At 50.5% G+C, this 26076-nt stretch overlaps 1 protein-coding gene across 1 annotated transcript; it reads right to left on the bottom strand.

Annotated features, from left to right (window-relative positions):
- Window positions 1-209: 209 nt before the first annotated feature.
- CAV3 (caveolin 3) lies at window positions 210-12718 on the bottom strand. Its single transcript, XM_045493628.1, has 2 exons — window positions 12482-12718; window positions 210-996 (listed from the first exon to the last, which is right to left on the bottom strand). Exons 1-2 carry the CDS (start codon window positions 12593-12595, stop codon window positions 655-657), a joined length of 456 nt encoding a protein of 151 aa, XP_045349584.1. The 5' UTR covers window positions 12596-12718; the 3' UTR covers window positions 210-654.
- Between the last annotated feature and the right edge of the window lie 13358 nt (window positions 12719-26076).

Genomic DNA, 26076 nt, shown 5'->3' with positions numbered 1-26076 from the left:
TAATCTCGTAAGAAACACAGGGGAGAGGATACCCAGACAGCAAGAAGAAGCCCAAGAAAAACCAAGTTCTGTTCTGGCTCTTCAATTTCGCAGAGAGAAGGACCAACCAACTTGCCCCGCTTGTTCTTCGGGGCAGTGAACTGTATTTTTGGAGCTCATCAGGACACACACCTACCTTGCGGACACACAAAAACACAGCATTCCCAAAATGCAGCCGAAACCCTTTATTGGAGCCACCCTCCTAATGCCAAGAGTCACCGGTAGCCTCCCCGGGCGGCGTGCATCAACAGGTTGACTCTGGGTGGGAACGGAGTGCTGGTTTATGCTGTTACAGTCCGAGTGAATGCAAAGACTTGCACAGTAGCTGCCTCTTAGCAAATTACCTTTCCTCGTGCCCGGTCACAGGGGCATCGAGGAGGGGCAGGGGTAGGGGGCAGAGCGAAGGGCCACCGTGCTTCTGTGGCAGGGCTGTCTTTTCTTTCTGGCTTCCCTACACGGTGTGCTCCCATCTTGGGGTGGGAGGTGGGGGGGGGGGGGTGGAATAGCAGTCCCTAAAGAGAAAGAGCTCGCCGGCAGGCCCATGGAGAAGTACGGTGGGGCCAGCCTCCCCTGACTCCCCCTGCTGCCCGGCCACCCCTACCGCCCCACCTGGCCTCATACTTCCTTCCGCAGCATCACCTTGATGTTGCTGCAGATCTGGCCCAGGGCGGCAAAGAGCGGGTTGCAGAAGGTACGGATGCAGAGGGAGTAGATGTGGCTGATGCACTGGATCTCGATCAGGTAGCTCTTGATGCACGGCACCACCGCCCAGATGTGGCAGAAGGAGATGCAGGCGAACAGGAAGCCCCAGAGCAGGGCCAGCGGGACTCCCAGCAGCGTGGACAGCAGGCGGTAGCACCAGTACTTGGAGACAGTGAAGGTGGTGTAGCTCACCTTCCACACTCCGTCGAAGCTGTAGGTGCCCACGGGCTCCGCGATCACGTCTTCAAAATCCACCTGCAGGGGCGGGAGGGGCAATCCTCGGGTCACAGCGTCCACCCACTCCTCGGGCTTTGGGGTGCCAGCCTCAGGACCCTCTGGAGGGCTTGTCGCACCTGATGGCTGGGCCCCACCGCTGGGCCTTCTGTCCCGCACAGCCGGGGCAGGGCCTGAGACTGCATTTCCAGCGAGCCCCCAGGTGCTGCCGATGCTTCCCTAGAGCGGTGAGACACAGGGGCTGGTCCAGCCCCCTCATTTCACAGGTGGATACGCAGGCCCTTGGGGAATTAAGTGACTTGCTTAAAGCCATCAGTAATGCAGGTGCAGACCTAGAGGTGTGGTTCTCAAATTCTGATATTTTATGATCCTAGAGAGTTGGACAGTCCTCGTCATCCTGGGGGTAAAGAGGACACATCCAGCCAGGCCAATACTTGAAGGTAGCCAGGTGGAGGCAGGGGCATGGGCTGGAACAGCATGTTGGGTGGGGCTAGGACCTAACCAGATAGTGTGTGCCCTCAGGGTGATGCAGGTGCTTCCGTAAGGCCGGCGGGCAAGCCCAGAGTGGCCAGAGTGGGGCTGGAGAGGCCTGGAGGGACAGTCAGTCTGTGATGAACAGTCTCTGAAGGCTTTTTTGCACAGGGACTGGCTTAGCCAGATCTGAGTTGATTTTTTTTTAATTGAAGTATAATTGATACATAATATTATATTAGTTTCAACATAATGATTCAGTATTTTGATGTATTGGGAAATGATCACCACAGGAAGTGTAGCTAACATCTGTCACCATACGTGGGTACAAATTTGTGTGTGTGACGAGAACTTTTAAGATCTACTCAGCACCTTTTGTATGTGCAGCACAGTATTGTTAGGTACAGTCACCATACATCCCCGTGACTTATTTTATAAGTGGAGGTTTGTTCTTCTGGACCCCCTTCACTCGCCACCTACCTCTGCCTCTGGCAACCATCAGTCTGTTCTCTGTTCTCTGATCTGAATTTTGAGCAGCTTGTTGGGCCAGTGGTGGTTGGGAGAGAGGATGTAGGTGGGGTCCAGCAGGGAACTGTTGCAATATTCCAGGTGAGACCTGACGACAGGCTGTTTTGGGGTGATGGTGGGGGGCCAGAGAGAGGCAAACAGGTCTGAGAGCTATTTTAGGATGTGGCATGTGGCAAAGTGAGGGCCATGTCATCCTGGCTAGCAAAGGTGTCTGCAACTGAGTGTGGTCGAGCAGGCCTGAAGCACCTTGTGCAGCAGACAGGTGCTTCCCTCACTGTAGTCCTGTGGCAACCTCAGACTTTCCTAAGTCTGGCAGCTGGGAGGAGCATGGGTGCTCAGAGAATCTGGTTCACACATTCCACTGAAATGGTGACTGAGGCCCCATTTGGGAAGTGGGAAAAAATAATCAGTAAACCTGGGGGAAAAAACATTGTACTTTCAGCCAAGTCATTTAACTAACCTTTCTTGAGTCCCTGCTATGCATTGAAGACCATCATAGCTTCTTTCTCGCATGTGATGTCCTTTAGCGTCACTAATCCTTAGCTGTCGTGTCTGTAAAATGGGCCATCTTCCATGTTCCTGGGCTACTTTAATAAAAGTTGGTTGAATGAATGCTCAAACTAATCAGACTAATGGTGGAGGGGACACGAGTGGGGGCTGGTGGGGGCAGAGCTCCAACATCAGTCTTCCAGGGTCAACCCTTTCCCCACTTTTGCTGGAGGAAGGGGGTCCTCTCATCTAGGCATGAGGTTCAAAGTACTTTTCGTTATAAAATTACATAGCCACATTGCAGAAGATTCAGGCAACAGCAGAAAGAAAACAAAAGCACCTCCAATTTGTATTTCCCTAGTACTAACGATGTCATTGCTTTAGTACTTTCCTTTCCAGGGTAACTTTTTGGGGGAGGGGTTGGACATATCCGTGTTGCACGTACAATGGTGGGTCCTGTTTTTCTCACGTGACTAGATTCTGAGTTCCTGTGCCATGCCTCAGATCCCCGGATCCCCCTGGAGACATCGGAGGATGAGGCCCCACCCAGGGGATGGTATGTTTATGGAGAACAGAGTGGATGTGCTGATATTTCAGGCTACAGGTGATGCGGAAAGCTGACTCAGGGGCCTTCCAGGACGCCCCCCACCCCCACCTCCCTAAATCTCAGCCTCCAGCTTTCTCTTCTGGGGTTTCAGCAGATGTCATTTATGGCCCCCTGGGTGAAAGGGCAGGACTGGCGGGAAGAATACAAATATGGTCCTCATCTTCTCAGAAAGATCGCACTTATTCCTGGAGGGCTCCCAGGAGGTGGTGGCTGTCTGGGACTTTGGTGGACTGTGGGATTTGGAGGCAGAGATGGAAAAGTGGTGTGCTGGATATGCGGAAAAGAAGGCCCAAGTTGGTTGGGGAACATCTTATGGCTTTAGACAGTGGATGGAAAGGGCTGACATCTTCTACATCTGGCTTATATGGGGGCAAAGATTCAGAGTTGCTGTTTCTTGGGAGAGCTTTCAAATCTTTTAACAAAAATTTTTTTTTATTCTTTTTTTTTTTTTTTTTTTTGAGAGACAGAAACAGAGCAGGGGAAGGGCAGAGAGAAGCAGAGACACAGAATCCAAAGTAGGCTCCAGGTTCTGAGCTGTCAACACAGAGTCCGATGTGGGGCCTGAACCCACAACCCATGAGATCATGACCTGAGCCAAAGTCAGATGCTCAACTGACTGAGCCACCCAGGCGCCCCAGAGAGCTTTCAAATCGGAGAAGATGGGGAGGATAGGTCTGGGAGAACCATTCCAGCCCTGACCTGGGGACACCCATAATGATTACGGAGGTGCAGTTAGATCCCTGGAGCCTGGATCCTGGATTGAGGAGTTCTGACCTCTGCAGCCTGCCCCTCCTCCATCATGGCCGTGCCTCAGCCTGATGCCTCTTAGCACCCTGGCTGGCTTCTGGAGCATAGTGCAGCCCCAGGACCTTTGCCAGCAGAAGGAGACATTAGGGCAGAGACGTGCCTCCCTGCCTTTGTCCCAGCAGGCACTTCCTCCTTCCTTCCCTTTCCCACTCAGTGCCTGTGGCCTCCCCTGCCCTTCTTGTGGCTGTTCCATAGGATGGTGTACCCCTGACTCATGGGTTTCCCAGGCCTGCCTCCTCACCTCACGGGAAGCCACACAGCCCAGAGGTGGGAGGGAGCAGGGCCCAGACTGAATCAGGTGTCCTGATTCTAATCTAAGCTCTGCATACTGCCCCAGCTGGGGCCAGACCTCAAGGTGGATTCTCACTGTGGAGCATCTGAGGTCTGGTCCTTGTTGACCAGAGAGACCTGCCCCATGGCAGAGCTCCCAGCCCCTTATTTAAAGCCAGCCACCCACCCTGCTCCTCTGTAGCCCAGCCTGTCTTGTTGGTCTAGTCCAGTGTATTCCGCCTTTCAACACCTTTGGGTATTTGTGTCTGGCCTCTAAGAGGCTGAAGAGTGGAAAAGAACCCTGTCTGAAGTCACGCTGCTGAGGCTGGAGTCTAGGTCTGCTACTAACTGGCTCTGTCACCTTCAGCAAGTGTCTGAGCTTTTCTGTGCCTCAGTTTCCTGGATTCATCTCATAAAGTTTGTTGGAGGATTAAATAAGACATCTAAATACTCAGAAAACTTCCTGGCACAGAATACCTGGTTCATAACTGTTAGCTCATGTTGGTTGTTACGGAGTGCTCACTTCGGGAGGATGTTCGAGCCCCGAAGGTGGCTTTGCACCCCAGGGCAGGTGCCTCTCTGATGAGTGACTTTGGTAGATGACTTACCTCTTTGAGCTTCACTCCCTCAACTGCAAAAATGCATTCGCTATGTCTTACAATCTTGTTATGAGGAATAGAAATAATTTATCACCTATCCATCCATTTGTTCCCTACCATCTAGTCACCTACCTATCTCCCATCCATCCATCCATCCATCCATTGATCCATGGATCTCCCCGTCCATTCGCAGACACCCATGCCTGTCCCCCATCCCAACACATACTTATTCAGCACCCACTTTGTGCTAGGCATACCACCTCTTGGGCAACGCTCAGCCCAATCCCTAGCACGTGGTAGGTGCTCAGTGAAGGTAATTATTTGTTCAATTGTTCTGAAGTACCTATGCAAATATATCTCAGAAAATCTGTTGACACCCCAGATCCTAAGTACAGTAACTCTCCAGCCTACCTAGTCATAAATGTGTGTGTGTGTGTGTGTGCGTGTGCACGCATACTTCTGCCTCTTTTCCCTCATTTGCTGTTTACGGTAGTAATCGTACTCCCAGGGACCTCTCTGTTGCGTCGTTTAATTATTATTACTTTGCAGAAGACATTGATGCTGACATTTAAATTATTGCCCATGACGCCTTCAGGCACTGAGCATGGGGCGACTGCTCCATTTTCTGGGAATCAGAAAACGTGCTCTCAGAGGGATGGGCTGTGCTGTCAGGCCCAGCTGTTTGAGCACTGGGCCAGCTTTGTCCACAGCGCCTTCCTTGGGGAGGTATTTAAAAGACCCGGTTCAGGCAGGGCTAGGCAGTCATGCCAGTGTATCAGAAGCACACAGTGACTTCATTTCTTAATTCCTTTCTAAAGTGGAGAGGAGATGGCTTTTTCTGGGAAGGTGGTTGGGTGTGGGCTGGATCCATCAAAAGTACCTCAGGGCTTGGTGTGCAGCTGGAGGGAAGGGCAAAGGGTGGGAAGGGTGAATGTAGCTGCTCGTTCAGTTGGTGTCCCCTTCTCTGGCGTATTTATTTTTGGAACAGCAAGAGGGCCAGTTGATTAATCGGAACCAGCCAACGTGGCCCCCGCTGTCTCCCGAGAGGGCGGGGAAGGTGCAAGACAGCAGGTCCAGGCATTGCCGGAGGATTCGGGGAAGGCCAGCAGCCATCCCCTGTCAAAAATACCTCCCCACATTCCTGTATGACTCAGTCCTTGGGCATCCGGGGCCCTGGACAATGCAACGTTTATTTATTTTTGAGAAGAGAGAGACAGAGTAGGGGAGGAGAGAGAAAGAGGGAAACACAGAATCTGAAACAGGCTCCAGGCTCTGAGCTGTCAGCACAGAGCCCGACACGGGGCTGGAACTCACTGACCCCAAGATCATGACCTGAGCCAAAGTCGGACGCTCAACCGACTGAGCTACCCAGGTGCCCTGGCCCTGGACAATTCAGATAGAGTATCTGTGGGCGGGGAAATCGCTCTAGGCAGGGGGATAGACACCTGGTTCCAGTCTCCACTTGACCACTGAGTTACTGTATGGCTTTGGGCATGGTACTTTCCCTCTCTGGGCCTCCGGTTTTTTTTTTTTTTTTTTTTTTTTTTTTTAACTCTACACCAGGAGGATTGGGCCAAGGTTCCTAGTGACTCAGAGTTAGATTTGGAGTCCAAACACCCAAGGGGGAGGCTTAGTTTTGCTGGGTCTTCCTTTTCCTGCCCATTGCCTTGCTGCCTAAAGGGTGGTCCATGGCCAGTGACCCTCTTCTCAACAAGGTATGTATAGAAGTTGAGAGTAAGCATTTAAAAACAGTCACAGAAATTTGAGCCAGTAATTTTAGGTCTGTTAAGTCTAAAGATAATAAAAATTGGGGCTTACACTGGAGATGCCCGTGTTTCATTTCACCTCCCTGGTCATACATTTTTGTTGAATTTTACAAAAGTATTGGTGTACCACAGATTGAGATTATAATGATAAAAACTGGCCCCTCAGCCGGATAATTTGAGAACCATTGGCATATACAGTAGGAAGCTAAACGGAGGTGTTAGCTGTAAAACAGCTGAAAAATGGCAAAGTTTTGCTTCTCAGGTTTTAAGTGGTAATAACAATAGAATTGTGTACAGTCTGGGATAACCAGTGCACTGCTCCCAATTTGGCCCTTGTAGGTGTTGGTTTCTGGCCATGTATCTTATATTTAGTGTTCTGTCCACCTTTGGTGGTTAACCAGTCTCCAAAGATGACCCCCAGTTAGTCATGGCCCTGAGAGTTTGTGCCCTTGCCTCTTCTCATCCCACACTGAATGTGGGCTTGCCCCATGACTTGCTTTAATCACCAGGATGCAGTAGAAGGGTTGATGTGCCAGGTCTGGAACTAAGCCTTACAAAGGCCTGGAAGTCTCTTCCTTGGGGAGCCTCGAGCCACCAAATTAAAAGTCTACTTTTATGCCCTGATGTAGAGACTGGTGGAGTTAGACGTCCATTACTTTACCTTGCTCTAGAATCTGGGGGAGATGCCACATGAGGGAGAGACCTGGCCAGCCCAGCATCCCAGCTTAGCCCTGCCTTCCATCCATCCCCAAGGCACCAAGCATAGGAGTGAGCCGTCTTGGATGTTCCAGCTCAGCAGAGGTCCTCGGTGGCTGTCGCTGCCTGAGAGGCCACCAGTGAGAGCAGTAGAACTGCCCAGCTGAGTCTAGTCAACCCACAGAACTGTGGGAGACCATCACTTGGTTGTGGTTTTACACCACTGAGTTTTGGGATGATTTGTTACACAGCGATAGATAACTTATACAGTGCATCTCTAAGGAAAGCTGGATTCCAGGTTTATTTTCTACAGGACAAGAGAGACCTGTTTGTACTTGAAAGTGCAAAACATTCACCAGCCATGCTGAATAAAAATTTCTGATGGCAGAGCCCAGAAATGTGCATTTTAACCAGGTCCCCAAGAAAGAGGATGCCATTTTGAAAAACTAGATTAGTTAATACCTAGGAGTCCCCATAACACTAAATTGTAAATACTTCATTGTGAGTTCATGCAATGTAGCCCTTTCTAGAGGTACTTGACAGAGGGTAAGACCAATAAGGAATGACTGGCCAGCTCTCCTGTCTCCCTTCTTCCTTTTCTTTCTTCTTTCACACCCAACATCCTTGTCCACCCACATCCTTGTTGATGTTGTGGCTTTTGCTTATTTTGTTCCCTTTTCTTCAAAAGCCTTATTTTCCCTTTGCACATTTTAATTTTTTTCCCATTTGTACATACACCTGGGCTACCACCTCCCCGTGAAGGTGGCTCCTGATTTTCCCAGATGAGAGTAAAATCTTCCTCCCTAAACCCTGTGACACTTATTTATGGCGTTTAGCACCTTCTCCCAGATATTCTCATGATTTTAGTCTCATCCTCTCTGTTGGGTTGGAGTCTTCTCCAGAGAAAGTACCAGGTCAGTTTCATCTTTCTGCAGCAGAATGTCCAGATGGGCCCCAAATGGGAGCAGGGTTCACAGAGCTGGTGGCTACTGGGTCTTCTGGTTGTTTGTTAGCCTGAGCTGATAGGCACAGGGTGTGGTTTGTGTGTTTTCCCAAGGGAGAAGGGTGTTTAGCGGCAGATGTCGGTTGCAGGTGGAGTGGGAACAAGTAGGATGGGCTGGGGTCAGGTCTGTCCCCCTGTTTGACCTTGAGTGGCCGAGGGGAGAGCAGTTGAAGACTGAGGCTGAAGAGGCTGTGTGATGCTTTGGGCTCAAGCATTCCTTCCTGCCTAAGGGTGTGAGTGCCTCAGTGGGGGTTAGGGAGACGGCCCTGAGCCCTCTCAGAAATAACTCAGAGGCCTTTGTGCTGGGACTGAGGTCCTGCAGGAATGCATGGAAAGAGGGCTGGAGGTTTACAACATGGGTCTAGAGGGAACAGTGGAGAACCCTGGGGACTGTTGCTGTACATTAACACCCCCCTCAGCCTGGCATGGGGGGTTTATGCGCTGTGGGTCTGTCTGGCTCATCCCCAACTCCTCTGAGCACAGGACCTGGTGCGTAGCAGGCGCTCAGTAAAGATTCGTGGAAGCGGTACTCTGTGAGTGGCGGTGACGTGGAGGGCGGGGCGGGGGGAACTGCGTGTGTTCATCCCAGGTCCTTAGCTCTAATCCCCATGAGCCTTTGCCCAAGACCTAGCCCTGAACCTTGGGGACCACAGTTCAAGTCTGTTAGTCTGGACAAGGCTCTCCCTCTGCATCTGGCACTCATTTTCCAGCCCAGGTTCAAGGGCAGTACCAGGCCTTACTCGGAGAAGTTTGGGGAAGTTTTGACTCTGGATAAAGTCAAACAGAGCGCCTCCCATCTGCTGGGGGTCCAATCCACATCACCATGGGTCTATCTCCTGCTCTGCATCCTATATGAAACCTCAGCAGCTGTTTGCAGAGGGGACAGGTTTTCCTCTTCTCCACCCAGCGTGTGTCTACACCAAGATTCAGGCCAGAGAGGGAAAGGGATTTCCCTGGAGTCACACAGCGAGCTAGTGTCAGGCCTGGGACTAGAACTTGGGTCTCTGTAGCTCAGTCTTATTCTAGGATCTTACTGTGTCTCCCATCCTAGGCCATGAGGAGCCTATTAGTCCTCATGACCACCCTGACAGGCCCCTCCTGAGCCTTCATCTCAGCCTCTGCCTTGTTTCTCTTTCTCTCCGTCTCTCTTGCCTCCTCACTTCCTTTTCCTTCCTCCTCCCTCCTTCTTGTCTTTTGCCCCGGTTGATCAAAGAAGCTGAGATGCCCCAGGCTCCTCTTCAGACAGACTGGCCAGGCCACCCCCCCACGCCCCCCCACCCCCCGCCAATTCCTGGCCAGCTCTCCTGTCTCCCTTCTTCCTTTTCTTTCTTTTTTCACAGACCATACACAAACCTGAAGTCTACTTCAACCTGTTTGTGCTATTTATCCAACTCCGTTTTATGATCCTCATCCTGAATTTCAAAACTTTTTCATTTCTCAGTTATTAAAAACAGAATAACTCCCCAAGCCAGGGAGCGTCCAATAAATATACCAAATAATAATCTCCTCTCGACAAGATTATTTGCAGGGCCTTTTAAAAGCTTAGCCTTTGAGGGCTGTTTTCTGGGGTTCAGGAGAGACAGGTCTTAGCCCCAGGGGATGGTTGTGTAAACAGCCGTGTCTGTATGGCTGCCCCCATCCCTCACTGAGATTATAACCTGGGCCTAGAGCCTGGAGCCCGTTCACTCCAGGCTCAGTAGGGCCTGAGAGCCTCTCTACACTTGTCACCTGTTGTGGGTCTCTTTCAGAAGCCACGTTCTCCCTTGGGGTTCTCTTCTCCACCCCAGCAGCCGCCTAGGGACCGCCAGAGGGGAACCTGGTTGTAAAAGCTGGCCCATGGCTTCGCTGTCCTGTCCTGCAAGCTCTTCCAGGCTCCAACTCCGCTCACACTTGTCACACCCTTGCTGCACGCCAGTTACTGTGTTAGGCACTTTCAAATCCTTTATTTTCATTACTCCTCACATTATACTTTTATTGCACAGGGCTGCTCTGAGAGTCCTTTACCCGGTGGAGTAAATGATATTATGCTCATTTTACAGAGGAAAACTCAGGTTCTGAAAACCTAGGTGACTTGCCCAGGGTCACTGCTTTGAGGTAGAAGAGAGTAAATTTGAAAGCAGGTCTGTTAAAGCCGAGTTCGGGACTATGTCCTCCAGACTGCACTGCACAAACCACGATGAATACTGTTTTACATGCGTATAGTAATTTCCCCCTTGTAGCTCTTCTCACTGTGCCATAATTACCCTATTTCTGCCACTAATGATACAGATAAACACAGTCACAGCATAAGATGAGCTATTACGGAGAAGTGCCTTGAGGGAAGCGTGGGCATGGAGGAGGGAGTTACTGACTGCCTGGGGGAGCTGAGGCAGTCTTCCTGGAGGAGGTGACCTTTGAGCTGGGTCTTCAAAGCTGAATAGGGCATTCACCCCAGGGAAGAAGGGGGTGGGGGTTGCTCCTGGTACAGACACAGGAGTATGTTCTGGTTGGTATGGCCAGCTCCTGGCTTGAGGGCTGGAAGGTGGAAGAAGGTTGTGGTTGGATTGAGTTGCGGCTTGAAAGCCATGGCCGAGAAGTTAGACTTTATCCAGCATGGGAGGTATTCCTCCAGAAGAAGATAACGCAGGGGCTGTGTTTCAGAGCAAGCCAAGAGCCATGCTGTCTAATGCAGCGGTCACGAGTTTTGAGCACTTGACCTATGACCAGGGCAACAGAAGAATTCTAAATCTTATTTCATTTTAGTTCAAACGTGAGAAGTGATACTTAATTCTGAGATTGGAAAACTTTTTAAAATCTTTGGAACAATTTGGGTGTGTTGAATTGATTTCAGCCGCGCAGTTTATGAGATCTAAATACAGGACAAGGATTTCTGATAAATTTGGAATCTGAACTGATATGCAATGTAAGGGAAGGATACATGGTAGACTTCAAAGATGAACAAAGACTGTATACTAATACGTTGATAATTGTTTTTTATATCAATTACATGTTGAAATGATACTATTTTGGAAATATTAGGTTAAATAGAAAAATATCATGAAAATTAATTTCATCTGCTTGTTTTTTCTCCTTCTTTAAAATCATGGCGCCGGGGTGGCTCAGTCATTTAAGCATCTGACTTCGGCTCAGGTCACAATCTCACAAGTTTGTGGGTTCGAGCCCTGTCTGGCTCTGTGCTGATAGCTCGGAGCCTGAGGTCTGCTTTGGATTCTGTGTTTCTCTCTCTGCCCCTCCCCTGCTTGTGCTCTGTCTGTCTGTTTCTCTCTCTCAAAATAAATAAATGTTAAAAAATTTTTTTTTGAAAAAATAAAAATCACGGCTACTAGAAAAATGTAAAATGTAAATGTAAAATGACATCTGGTGATTGTATGATGGGTTGCATTACATTTCTATTGGACAGGGCTGATCTGTGATTCTGATGCATTTAGTTGGACTCTGGAGGCCCCAGGCACCTGCCCTTTTAAAAGCCCTTCCAGTGACTCTGATGCCAGTGGTTGGCCACCCTGCTTCCAGGAATTCTGCTGTAGGAAGATCCCCGTGGCTACCGACTGGAGGTTAGAGGGAGGGTGTGGGCCCGGAGGCAGTCAGGCTGCTGGGGGCATCCAGATGAGGAAAGGGGCTGACTCAAGCAGTGGCTGTTGGGGAGACTCCCCAAAGGCCCGGTAACCACCCTCTGAGTGGTCCCTTCCAGGGGCCTGGGTGCGTCTGAGAGGCCTCTGCCCTGGCCTGGCCGCAGGACCTGGCATGAGCACTGGGCACAGCCCCCACACCATGGGCTGTGGACATGGGGTAGTACTCTGGGGAGATGAGTGCCCCCACGAGCGGCTGCCAGCCCTGCTGGAAGCCACCTTTTGGGGATTAACCCCACGCCCACCATGGAGACCACAGACATGACCCCTGGCATGAGAAAGAGCCCAAGTCGGCCACCCGCTGGTCTCCATCCTGGCACAAGGGCCAGGCACTAATGGGAAGAAGCTCAGAGGAGTAGGGAGGCACTCTGGTCTGTGACTTGCCTCCCCGCCCTGGGCAACACCTGCATCACGTTTGTGTGGCTGAGGTCCTGCTCTTGTTTATGCTAAATGTTCCTTGGGGGGTGTACGTGCTGGCTTTTGAGGGAGGATTTGGAGAAGACAGAGGAACAGGGCCTCTTGTCGGGGAAGCCGGCTGTGTGTGGAGCAGAGCCCTCCCCCATCCCCCTTCCCCCGTCCAAACATTCTGCAGACCCGACACCCTCCTGGCGGTGGCACCCAGGCAGGCCCGCCGATCCTACCTTCACTATGTCCTCGTTAATGTTCTTGGGGTCTCGGTTCACCAGGTCGATCTCCTTGCAGTGGATGTCCTTGACAATCTGGGCCTCCAGGTCTGTGTGCTCTTCGGCCATCATCGCGGAGCTGGGGGACCGCAGGAGGAGGTCTGAGCCGTGTGGCCAGCGGGGCTGAAAAGACTTGGGGCAGGGACACGGTTTGGTGTCCCCAGACTTGTGCCCCTGCCGGCTCAACAGGCCCCACCCAGCATGCCAGCTGACAGCTGTCCCACATAACTTCAGCCTGCCTCTCGCTAAAGCCTCCGTGGCAGGCCTCCAAGCTAAAATTAAGACTGGAGCTCTGCTGGAAGGCCCAGCACTCCCTACAGGGACTGCCGAGGGCACAAGGCCTCACCCGAGAGAGCAGAGGCTCTGGCATCTGTGGGCCATGGGGAAGCTCAGCGGTTGGAGTGGGTCCTGGAATTCGCACGGCTGCCATCAGCATTTGGGCTTCTCTGGGAGGGGGGTGGGGTTGGTCCTCAGCTCCGCCTCTCGCTGACTGTGAGCTTGGGCACGCCTCTCCTCTCTGGTCCACCAGGTTCCCACCCGTGGAATGGGGCCGTGGCGAGAACCTTCTGCCTACCCTCTCGGAGAGGAGGAGATGAGCTCCTGTGCGGGAAAGGGCTTCGGGAACGGAATTACTGTCCAGTAGGGATTCTCATTGGGGTAGTTAGTACCTGGCCTTGCTGTTTGGTGGCCTGGAGCAGGGCTAACTTTTTCCCACTTCTGGAGTTTTCCAGGGAAGCAGACCGTTGATGGGGCAGCGCACACTCCCATGCCCTCTTGGTACCACACGGAGGGGATAGGAGGTCCACATTCATGCTGCCCTTTTGTCCTGCCCCCCCCCCCCGGCCCCGGTGACAGCTTCCAGGGTGTCCACAGGCCCCAGACTTTGCATGGGTGTCAGCGGGATGCACCTGTCTTAGGTGCCTGCTCACTTTTCCTGGGTCCTCCTCCAACTCGGGCGTCACTCAAGGCCTCTACAGCCTGAGGGGTGAAGAGTCGGAGTCCCCAGCTTCCAGGGGCTGTGCATCCGTTCATCCATCTGCCCACTCATTCATTCAGGATTTGCCAACAGCTGGGGATAAACAGAGCAATCAGGCTCTGTTCCTGCCTTGAGGAGCTCACAGTCTAGGAGGACAGTATGATTCAAAAATAAGTAATTATAATAGGGTGTGGCAAGTGCTACAGATCAGAGATATTTTACAAAGGACTTGCCTTTGAGGTCCACAGGAGGCAATAGCTTACTTTGAGGGAATCAGGGAAGGCTTCCTAAAGGAGGTGCCTTTGGGGTTTGTTAAAGGGTAAGCAGGAGTTCACTATCTAGAACCTCTTGGGTGGAAAGACCATAAGTTTCAGAGGACCAGTGTGAACTAGGATGCTGAGCCGTGTGCAGTGGCTGGGGCCTGGGTTGTCTGGCAGAGGCAGGGCAGGTGATGGGGCTCAGCTCGGGCCTATGTGGGAAGGACTCAAATGTCATACTAAAGACTATGGATTTGGGGCCCCTGGGTGGCTCAGTCGGTTAAGTGTCTAACTCCTGATTTCAGCTCAGGTCACGATCTCATGGTTTGTGGGATGGAAGCCCTCATCAGGGCCTTGCTGATAGCATGGAGCCTGCTTGGGACTCTCTCTCTCTCTGCCCCCCCCACCCCACCCCTGTTCGTAGGCGTAGGCGCTCTCTTTCTCTCTCAAAATAAATAAATAAACAATAAAAAGTGAAGCCATTGAAGACCTCGGCACAGCAGGCGGTCTTTTTCGGAATGATGTGCGAGGAAGATCACTGGTGATCAGAGCTGAGTGAGTCTGAGGCAGGAAGACAGTCAAGGTGACCACGGCGTAAAAGCCGGGCTCTGTAAGTAACTGTGCTCGGCTATCGCTAATAAAATGCAAGATATTAGTGGCTGGTGCCAGGTGGGGGCTTTTCTCCCCCTGTCACATAGTACAGAACTACTGTGGTAGCTCCACTGTGGCATCAGGCTCCCAGACCTCCCTCTTTCTGTCCTGCTATTCTTACAGCCACCTCCTGGGCACAAGGTGGCTGTCGCTTTTCCAGCTAGCATATGGAAGAAGAAAACGTGGCGAGATGCGCCAGGAAAAGGCATCAGCCAGCTGAGTCGGCTCCATTCGAAAGCTTTCCCGGAAGTCCCCCTTGACAGCTTTTGTTTATTTCTCACCGGCCATCCCTCTCAGCAGACGAGGCTGGGAAATGCAGATTTGTGGGCAGAGCACGTTGGTAGCCCCCACAGTGGTCACTAGGGGTAAATGGCAGGCAACTAGAAAAGTCTATTACTCTTTTAGGAATTACCTGTTTGTTTTCTCCTTCATCCTGCTGCCTGGGACCCTAGCTCGTGGGAGTATGTACCTTCTCCTGTAAAGAGTTGGGACAAAGAAAGTGTTGCCATATGCCAGGGAGCTCAGCCTGAGTTTGAGTTTTGTCCACTGCGGGGCCAGATGTCCGGTGAAAAGCTAGGGCAATTGAGGCAATGGCATTTCACAAGGGACGGAGCCATCAGGAAGAGGCTCATCCTAAAGTAGAAGCAGTGGTAACAGATCATGGACGTTTGCATTTTTCAGAGGTGGCCACATCTCTGCTCTTCCGGTAGGACACTCTCCTTCTACCACAGTGGTCTGTGTTCTTCCTGTTTAATCCTGGCAGGGGGTTAGATGATTGCGACTCCCAGAGCACAGCAGAACTGATGTTATGTGGCTTTTGGGCCAGGCCATAGGACAGAGACAGCTTCCTGGCTCTCTCCTCTCAGGATTCCCGCCCTTGGAACTCAGCTGCTCGCTTTCAGGAAGCCCTGACTCGCCCAAGGGGAGAGACCACATGCGAAGGGTCCAGGGCCCCCGGCTGTCAGAGGGGAGAGTGCCTGAGGCTTTGGATGACTCCAGGCCCCGGGCTTCACATCAGCCCTGAACCTCTGTGCCTTCCAGCTGAAGCCCAGACGTCGTGCAACAGACAAGCTGTTCTGTGTCCTGTCCCAACACCGAAGCCACAGAGTCCACGAACTCAATTTGAGGGTAGCTGGTTTCACAGTCATGGGAACTGGAACAAAGAGTGACACTGGTAGTAACAGCAGCTGCTGTTTGTTGAGGCTCGCTGTGTGCTGCCCCTCACCGAGGGTGTAACGGAGTTGTCCTGTTTGTCACGTTGGAAGGGTTGCTGCCTGGAGATGGCAATCAATGCTGAGGAACCAAGGGTGTGGGGCAACTAATGCCCATTTTGGATGTCCGAGGAAGGAAATGCTGTGGCCTGAGGTGACCAGGGTGCACTTTTTGAAGGCGGTGGCACTTCAGGGGGACCAGAAGGATGATTGGATTTCGAGAAGCAGGGTGGGGAGAGCTAGAAGCCAGAGGCAGAAAGAGAGCTGTCTCTCATTTCATTTATGACGATCCTGTTTCCAAAGGCAATGTCGTGGCAACGAAAGAGCGTTTAACTCAGGAACTGTCAGTCGTGAGGTCTTTTTTTGCCCCATCACTAGCCACTTTTGTGACCTCGGGTGGGCTTTTTACCTTCTCTGTGCCTAGTGTCCTCACCTGTCCAGTTTGGATGGTGAAGCCGGCCGCATTCCTCACGCTGAGACTCTGTACCTCACACACAGAGACAAAACTCACAGGGCACCAGTGGGCCCTTGTACCCACAGAGAAGATGTTACAGAGAACAGACTGAAAGATGAAGCTTTCAAGTCAACCCTGGGGTGATGCTCCTGACATGAGAGCCCAGTAAAGCAGAGAGAGTGATTTTCTGAAGCCCATTTGGTGTCCGGGGTTTTATGGAGGACGCCGCGTTCTTATTTTAAAGGGTTGTTGTTTGGCTTGCTAAGGGAGAGAGGGAAAAAAAATCTTTGCAAATGGGATGTGCAGGAACTCATAAATCTGTGGAATAAGAAAAGGGGAAGTAATGGGAAAGATGATATGGACAGACGCACCGGGAGAGTCATAGCACTACAATCTGAAGACTCAAATAACTGTTAGATTTAAGGCTACATTAACCGGCAAGATTGATCATGTCTGCAGATGTCTCCAAGAGAGATAAGGCTAGAATGAGTAGAGTAGGAAATCTTTTAGTTTTTCATAGGAGTTTTAGATCTAGGCAGAGGGCATCTATTTTCTGTTTACTATTTGGCTTTTGGAGTCTGCATTTATTTATTTATTTATTTAGCAGACACATCACAGCATTCTTGAGCTGGAAGAGACCCAGTTTCTGCACTCTACAGATGAAGAAACTGTGGTCCCTCTAAAGAGTGGTGGTTGGTGGAGGGGAGAAGTAAGCATTTGGAAACAGAACTGGAAGTAATTGGTCATCTGCCAGTCAGCAGGCCACCCCCTCCAAGCTTCAGTGTACTTATCTATATAATGAGGATAATGACACCATCGCCTCTTACCAGATTTTGGTAACTGATTCCTACCAGAGATTTTGGAGATTCTTGGAATGCTTTCCAAAGAGGGCAGTGTGATGTCAGGATGCATTAATAAAGATATATACCCAGAATGATGGAGGTGACTGACCTACTCAACTCTGCACTGGTCAGTCTACACTTGGAGCCTTGTACACTCAGGCTCCATTCTCTAAGAGGGTTTTGGGGAAGCTAGATCCTATCTAGATAGGGTAGGTAAGATGGTACAAGAACTAGAAGCATGTCTTAATGAGAAACAAAGCCATGTCAATTTGGAGGAGAGAAGACTTAGGGGAAGAACAGAAGAAACTTACTCAAATCCATGAACGTTTAAGGGATGAGATTTATTCTGAATGGTCCCAAGGACTGGTGAGTAAGTGGCAGACTTTGGCTTCATTCAAACCAGTGCCTGGCTTACTGTGGGCTTCTTGATAATGACAACTGATGGGATTACTGTTGAGGGTACCGGGAAGCACTCATTCTCAGTTGTCCAGAAGTCTAATAGGCTGCTTCAGAAAGGAAACAATTCCAAGGCTGGAATTGTTGAGGCATGAAAGGGCGGGTTGGAAAAGTACAGGCAAAAGTAGGCAAACTTGGGGCCAGCAAGTAAATGTTCTAGGCAGGACCAGCTACATAATTTGCAGGATCCAGTGAAAAACAAAAATGCGGGGCCCTTTGCTAAAAATAATTAGGAATTTCAAGACAGTGGCAGCAGAGCAGTAAACTAAGGTGTCTTCTAAGCCCAGGGCCCTGGGGGTTGCATGGCCATGAAGTTGCCCCTGGTTTCAGGCTCTGCAGGCCATATAGTCTCTGTCACAATGATTCTGCTCTGCGGGCATAGCACAACAGCAGCCAGAGACAGTATGTAAATCAAGGGGCATGATTGTCTTTTGGTAAAACTTTGTTTATAAAAATAAGTGGTGACCAGATTTTGGCCCACAGGCTGTATGTAGTTTGCTAACTCTGCTCTAGGGTGCTGAGAGGCTCATTGGAGCCACCGTGGGATGGCACCACAGCGGAGATGTGCTCTCCTGGCCTCACTCTCCCACCCAAGGGAAGACTGTCTCTGCCTCGAGTCCCACACCTCCTTGCAATTCCTTGAATCCTCATCTCCCTTTCCATCAGGGAATGAGAGTGAGCAAATGAACCCAAGTCACCATATTCTGCCAGAGTCCTTACCAAAACAGGGGAGACTAGGAGCCCTGCCCTTGCATAGGTGGAGTCCACTTTGCCCTGCTGGTGAGAGAAAAGAGGTGGAAGGTTTGCCAGCCTCAAGGGCCAACAGCAACACCCTTAGGAAACCACACTGGAGTGGGCTCCGGGGGAGGGGCTGTGTGTGCCCTTGGAAGAGAGCACTGTTTACTGTTTCCTTTCAGCCCCGGAGCAGGCCTTGGTCTCTGAGAACAGCAGGAGCCTCTGAGTTCAGCACGGCTTCGTTAATGCATAGAGACCTGATGTCTGGACGTGGTTCTGCAGGCTGGGTCTGTGCATCTCTTTGAGCTGACCCCAAACCCCATTGATGTTCTAGGCCCTGAAGGCGATGTGTCTGTCTGAAACACCGTGCAGAGCTCTGCCGGGCCGGGATGAGAGAGAGAAGTCTGTTGCTCCCTGTCTCCTTAGTATCCCATAGGATCTCAATCTCTGCTTCAAAAAGGATTGGCTCCAATTTAATTCCGCCTGAGCCGCAGATGTGAGCTGCCTGCAGAGTCTCGGTGATTCAGAGAATGTCACCACTTCATAAACAATGCCGCGTTTGAAAACAGGTTGAGGTCAGCTCCTCTGTGTCCACGGAAAGTTTCCTGGGCTCATTTTTTAATTCAACACGCATCGACTTAGTGCTGGTGTTTTCTGCTGAGCTCAGCGGACGGGAAACACAGATGAAGAGTGTGTTTTTGCAACAGACACTGACTGGATGTGTGGCGTGTGGCAGGTGCTGAGGATGGGAGGCGAACATTGCAAGAGCTACGGCAGAAGGGACCAAGGTGGCTGCTGCCTGGGAGGACTTCGTAGCCGGGAGAGGCACCCCAGCACCTACAGGCCCCGAAGAGTAGGATGAGTTATAGGTGGATACTGGGTATCCAGCACTTGCTTCTCAGGCCGGTGGCCGTGAACTAGGGGACAGCAGCAGAGATTGCTTCTTTTTGCAGGGGAGGAATTATTACCCTCTTCCCCGGGCTTTGTAAAGAAGGGCAGCTTTTAGGGACAATGTTTAAGTACTGACCCCCCAGCACCTGTGAATGTGGCCTGTATTTAGAAATACAGTCTTTGTGGGGCGCCTGGGTGGCTCAGTCGGTTAAGCATCTGACTCTCAGTTTTGGCTCAGGTTGTGATCTCGTGGTTTCATGGGTTCGAGCCCTGTATGGGGCTGTTCACAGACAGTGCAGAGCCTGCTTGAGATTCTCTCTCTCTCTCTCTCTCTCTCTTTCTCCTTCTCTGCCCCTCCCCTGCTTGCATGCTGTCTCTTTCTCTCTCTCAAAATAAATAAACATTAAAAAAAATGAAATATGGTCTTTGTGGGGTGATCCAGTTTGTTGAGCTCATTAGGGTAGGTGTTCATCCCATATGGCTGTGTCTTTATAAAAAGGGGAAATTTGGCCCCAGAGACAGACACACACACAGGGGGAACGCGATGTGAAGGTTGCAGGCAGGTTGCCACAAGCCAAGGAACTACCAGCCATGAGGAGAGACGCCTGGAATCCATCCTTCCCTACAGCCTTCAGAGGGAGTGTGGCTCTGCCGGCATCTTGAGCTGGGACTGGTAGCCTCCAGGACTGGGAGGCAACAAATGTCTGTTTCGGCCATTCCATTTGTGTACTTTGTTACAGAGGCCCAGGAAACTGACACACGGTAGAAGGGCCCAAACTTCTCCCCAAATTTGTTCCCTTTTGCCTCTGCAACAAATGACGGCCATAAGGAAGCCTCCATAAAACCCCAGAGGCTGGGACTTGGAGAGCCTCTGGGCTGGTGAACACACGGGGGCGCTGGGAGGGGGCTCGGAAGCTCCACACCCTTCCCCCACACCCACACACCACATATCTCTTCCACCTGACTGCTCCTAAGTTATATCCGTTTATAATACACCGGTCATCTAGTCGTGTTCCTCTGAGTGCTGTGAACTGCTCTAGCAAATTAATCCAACCCAAGAAGGGGGTCCTGGGAACCTCTCATGCCAGGGTGGTCAGAGGCACAGGTGAAAACCTGGACTTCAGTTTGGCATCTGAAGTGTGTGTAGGGGGCAGTCCTTGTGGGACTCCAGGCAGAGAGTGTCAGAGTTGGGCTGAATTGTAGGACTCCAGCTGGCGTAGGAGAATTGCTCGGTGGTCTGGAACAAAACACACACCAGAGGCACGGACTGGGCGTCTTGCCTCGGAGAGGTGCGGAGGAGAAAGTGGCTTTGGAGTGGGGGCAAGGGGGCCAGAGGAGATTGGGGGAAGAAAGCTTTCAAACTGAGAGAGGAGGAGGGAGCCAGAAAAGGGGAGGACGCAGAGGGAAAGGCCAGAGTCTCAGATGCTGATTCATCTCAGGGGTTGGAATAGGACAGTCTTTTCCTTTAATCCGGAAACTCAGGTTATCTGGGGGGTTGTTGAGCCTACAGGATGGCCAAGGTTTCTGAGCATATGTTCTGAGGAATTAACTGTAACGGCCCCTTCAGAGACCAAAGGGGACTTGTAGGTGAAACTGATTCATGAGAATCAGAACTGGGAAGTTGTTCACTGACTTTAGCTTTTTGGAGAATAGTGCCTGGCACCCAGTAGGGGCTCTATAGGTATTTATTGAGTGAATAAATGGAGGTAACTCCAGACGGATTCGTGTCTGGAAAGAACATAAGAGCATAAATGCTAAGCCAGAAAATTTATGAACGGAGGATGAAGGAAAGAATCTAGTGCTTTTTTACGCTCATGTGAGCTCTACAGGTTTAGGACCTGGCACCCATGGGCTTGCTTCCCACGGAGACAAGGCGACAATTGTGAACATGGGTCCAATTCCAATCAAGTTGAACGTCTGCTCTAGCAGAAGAGAAGCAGCTGACAGACAATCAAGGCTTTGCTTGCTTTTGGCTGTTTGGAAGCTATCAGGGGTGATTGATTATTGCTCTGCCCGTGAAATAACTCGTCAGAGGGGAGTCAAGAAACTCTCATGGCTTTCAGCTGGATTCTGAGCACACCTGTCCCCCCTCACCCCTGATCCACAGGTCTGCCTTCTGCAGTTGGAGTTACCCGTGGTCAGTGGGGCCTGGGAGCAGAGGACTCTCCTTCTGAGGTACGGTCAGATCAGGAGTGTTTGATGCTGTGTCACAATGCCTGCGACTTTTGCCTCACTTCACCTCCTCATGTAGGCATCTTACCATCTCACATCTTCCACCAGAAGGGTGAATACAGTACAGCAAGATATTTTGAGAGACTCTCTCTCTCATAAATAAATGAACTTAAAAAAAAAAAAAAAAGGGCAGGGGTTGGTGCCTGGGGGGCTCAGTTGGTTAAGTGTTCAACTCCTAGTTTTGGCTCAGGTCATGATCTCACAGTTTGTGAGTTTGAGCCACGCATCAGGCTTTGCACTGACTGTGTCGAGCCTGCTTAGGATTCTCTCTCTCCCCCTCTCTTTGCCCATACCCCATTCTCTCTGCTCAAAATAAATAAATAAGCTTTAAAAAAAAAGATATTTTGAGAGAGAGATCACAACCACATAACTTTTATTACAGCATATTGTTGTAATTGCTCTATTTTATTATTGTTATTCCCTCACTCTGCCTAATTTATAAATTAAACTTTCTCACAGGTGTATGTATTTGGGGAAAAAAACAGTGTATGTAGGGCACAGTACCACCTGAGATTTCAGGCATCCCCTGGGCATCTTGGAACGTATCCACTTTGGAAAAGGGACAACTACTGTACTTCTGAATTGACATTCAAGGCCGTTATACTTCTGTTTAACACAGAAAATCTTGAGATGTGTGTTTTTGAAAGATGAGATATGTATTGGGCTGTATAAAATTAGATTCATTCTGGCTCTGCTACATACCTAGGGTGGCATCCAGCGAGCTAATTAATCTCACCCTGTCTCAGTTTCCTCCTCTGTAAAATGGGGGTAATTATGTTTCCTAACTCCTGAGATTAAGTGAGTAAACACAGGAATTAATGCAAGGAAGGTACAACAGCGCTCAGCACATGGTTAGAGCTTGATGTTTTAGTTGCTAATCAAAGGTAGTAATGTTTATTCAAATGGAGGGAGGGGTATGATTTGTTAGTTATTGGTGTTAAACGAGTGGACGGTGAAGTTACATGCCAGGCACTGTGCTAGTCACATCATGTCCGCTCTCTGGATCTCTGCCATAACTGTCAGAAAACAGTGGGAGCTACTGAGGTTCAGAGAAGTGCAGTAACATGCCCAAGGTAACACAGCTGCTATGCGATGGTGCTAAGACTGGAACTCAGTGACGCCAAAGGTTTCCCTTGGGCCACGGGGTGATTCTGAAAGAGAAGGAGAAGACCTGTGGTTTGCAACCAAAGATGGCCTTTTGGTGGGGAGTGGGGACCAGCCTGTGCAGAGATGCTACATAGGGATCCTGGCTTCTATTTTTGCAAGGAGGTTGGAAAGTCCTACGTTAGGAGTGAGAGGTAAGAGATCCTGGGTGTTATTGTGTGAGCACTGTCTGGACTTTCACCTTAATGAGTCAATCCCTTTTGGGGCTGCAGCTGGGAGGAGAGGTGTTGGGGTGGTTGTTCCTTGGGCATGTCCATTTGTAAACATTTCTCACAGAGATGTATGTTATACCAGTATTCTTAAACTTTTGTGGGCACACATCAACCGGGGCTCTTGCTGAAATGCAGATTCTGGGGGCACCTGGGTGGCTCAGTTAAGTGAGGACTCTTGGTTTCGGCTCGGGTCATGATCTTGCCATTTGTGAGATCCAGCCCCACGATGGGCTCTGCACTGACAGCTCCCAATCCTGCCTAGAATTCTCTCTCTCCCTCTCTCTCTCTGCTCCTCTCCCCACTAAAAATAAATAAATAAACCTATAAAAGAAATGCAGACTCTGACCCAGCAGGTCTAGGGTGGGAGCTGAGACTGTATTTCTGACAGGCTTCCAGGTGACGCTCATGTCCCATCTGGGGACCACACTGTGGGTAGCAAAGCATCACACCTCAATTAAAACAAAACACAAAGCAAAACAAAACAACAACAAAAAACAAAGGAAGCCCAGTGTGAATGCAATTTCAGTTTTCTTTCTAACGTGACACTTCTCTCCTCTACCCGGTTGAGGCTGACCCTGGCTGGGAACCAGAGCGGGGAAGGGGATGTGGTCTGGCTTTTCAGTCCCCGGCTCCCCTTTCACATCATGACCAACACCCTGGGGGGTGATGATGGGCTGTGGGGGCAAAACTCCAAAGGCCTTTTTACAAAGTGAGCGCTATCTATAGCTGTCCCTTCTGAGCTGACAAATGGCAGACACCCCACCCCATTCTCTCTCTGGAGGATGCTTTGTAGGGACCTGTGCCGTGGCCTCCCTGGCTCTACTCGCTGCCTGATTTGGGGTCCTGTCCCTGGCGCACACCCCAGGGCTCTCTGGCAGGCAGCCCTCCAGAGTCTCCTTGGGGCCTGGGGATGTGCAGTCATTCTGGGTGTCTTAATGCTGGGGGCTGTAACAAAATGCCATACACTGGGTGCTTAAACAACAGAGATTTCTTTCTTACATTTTTGGAGGCTGGAAGTCCAAGATCAAGGTGCAGGCTGATATGGTTTCAGGTGAGGGCTTTTTTCCTGGCTTGCAAAGGGATGCCTTCGTGCCATGGAGTTATAAGAACTCCAATCCTATTAGATCAGGGTCTCATTCTTATGACCTCATTTAGCCTTTATTACTTCCTTACTCCAAATAGTCACTTTGGGGGTGAAGGCTTCAACCTATTAATGGGCTTGGGGGGTGGGCAGGAAACTTAGTCGAAAGTACTAGGCCCCCCATTCGTGCAGGCTGCTCCTGGTAGCCGCCCACCTTAGGCTTCTCTGAGGGGCTAACCCAGGGCTTATGTTTTGCATGCCCCCAAAGTTTGGGGAACTCTTGGGACTCTTGTCTGGTGTTGTGAGGAACTGCATTAATGCTTAGAGTGGCCTTTGAGATTCTGCAGTTCAGCAGGGGTCCAGCCAAGGAGGAATGCCTATGACTTCTGCTGGAAAGGTTTCCCCAGTCCACCCAAAATGTTCTGCTGGGCTCCCCCACACTTAGATTGGGAGGCACAGGAAGAACCCCTCTTTCCTTGCCCGTGGGGAAAGGCCTTGGTACCTGCTACTGCAGCAAACCCCCTCCCCAAATTGTTACCCTTCCCTTAGGTGGTGGTGGGTGGCAGGTTTGAAAAATATCCTGTTTGGCCACCTTTTAAATAAACAAACATATAGTACCTGCTAACACCAGAAGTTGTTCTGCGGACTTTCCTCATACTACCATATTGAATTTTTATAGGAATACTGACACAGAAATGATTATTAGCTTTATTTTTCAGATGAGGAAATCAAGGCACAGAGAGGTCAATTAACCTGCCAAAAGTCACACAACTTGTACATGGCAGAAGTAATAGTTGAATCCCAGCAGTTGGCTCCAGAGTCAGAGCCTCTAAACCACTGCTCCTACTGCCTCTCAGTGGCTGGGAGGTAGGGATTGGCATCTCTCTCACTAGTGAAGAAACGAGGGTCAAGAGAAGAAATGACTTTGGTGAGTTTGTGCAACCCAGATTCTAACCTGGGGCTCATGATTCCCAAGCCTAGTGCTCTTCCCCTGGCCATTTGAATTTTCAAAACCTTTCAGGCACAGTGAGACTGACAGGACAGAACTGCACACAGACTGGCCCCAAACATACTGTCCTTGACAACGGAGGCTTTTTTGGGTGTCTTGGGTGGGTTTCCCCAAGAACCAACCCCATTTCTCCACCACCCTCTTGGAGTCCTAGCATGAAGATGGCCCGGGTTTGTCCTACAAGTCCTTCTCCAGAGCTCCTGTCAGAATGATCATTTTCAGGAGCCTGGAGCCCCCCAGGCCACCCGAGGGTTGCCATATTATCTGTGCCCCCTGCTACCTGCACGCCAAACTCACAACCCCATACTCACATTCCCTCATCCTTAGGCCCTGGCACTTGTCATGAGGACTCTGGCTCTCCAGAGTCGCAGAGCCCACGGACACTCTGGGCCATGCTGGCCTCTCTGACAAGTGCCTCCATTCATAAGAACACTATCAGTCCTCTAACAACTAGAATTAAAATCCCAGTTCACCCTGTTGACCATTTTAAATTACAACGAGACAGGCTGGTTGACAATTAAAACCCACTAAAGCATTAGCCCGTGATTGTCTGAAGTCTTTATATCTTCCACACCTGGTAGATGCTGTATAACTATTTGCTGACCTAATGGGCAACTCAACTATCCAAGGAAAATGTAACAGAGGATTCTGGAAGATGCTAAAAGCTTCCTTCAAGGAATTCATTTCCCATAGTGGAATTCAGGCATCATGCCAGCTCTTGGAGTTAAGGGTGCTAGCCCGGCACCTTGCCCACCTCAGAGGATGGTGCCACCATTGAGTGAGAGGATTTTATTCACACCATATTCAGAAATGCATGGCAATAATATCATGCCAGTGCATGATGGAGCCACAAAAGGCTGCCCTCATCATTAGTCCATCTGATTTACGTGTCAGCTGGCTCTGCCCACAGGAGCTTTGCGACATATCCTCAGTCTCCCGATACCACAGCCTTGGACATCCAAAGCTCTGCCCACTAATTTCCAGGTGGCTGGAATCCAGATCGCTAGCCTGTCTGGCTGTTTTTGGCTACATGTCCCACTCTTGTTCCCACATGGCATTCCATCACTCACCCCCTCAGTGTCCACACCTTCCAAGCCACCAACACTGAACACTCATAATTCCAATAGCTGCAATGAAGTCGCTAGTGGAGGGCCAACGCCTTCCTCCCATCTGCTTCTTCCTTTGCTCATTTCACTTCCCTACTAGAAGCAAAGGGACGCCTTTTCCCCCATAGTTTTCATGCAGACTATTTCTCCCCTTCTGCCCCACGTACATCTTTAAGGTCAAGCACTTACCAAGCCTTCCAGACTAGTGGTTCTCAAAGTGTGCTCCATAGACCAGCATCACGGGCAAGTTCTTGGGCCCCACCCAGACTTACTAAC

The sequence above is a fragment of the Leopardus geoffroyi genome, chromosome A2 (assembly GCF_018350155.1).
Source record: "Leopardus geoffroyi isolate Oge1 chromosome A2, O.geoffroyi_Oge1_pat1.0, whole genome shotgun sequence".
NCBI lineage: Eukaryota > Metazoa > Chordata > Mammalia > Carnivora > Felidae > Leopardus > Leopardus geoffroyi.
The sequence above is the reverse complement of the archived record's forward strand: the minus strand, read 5'-3'. Positions and strand labels throughout refer to the sequence as shown.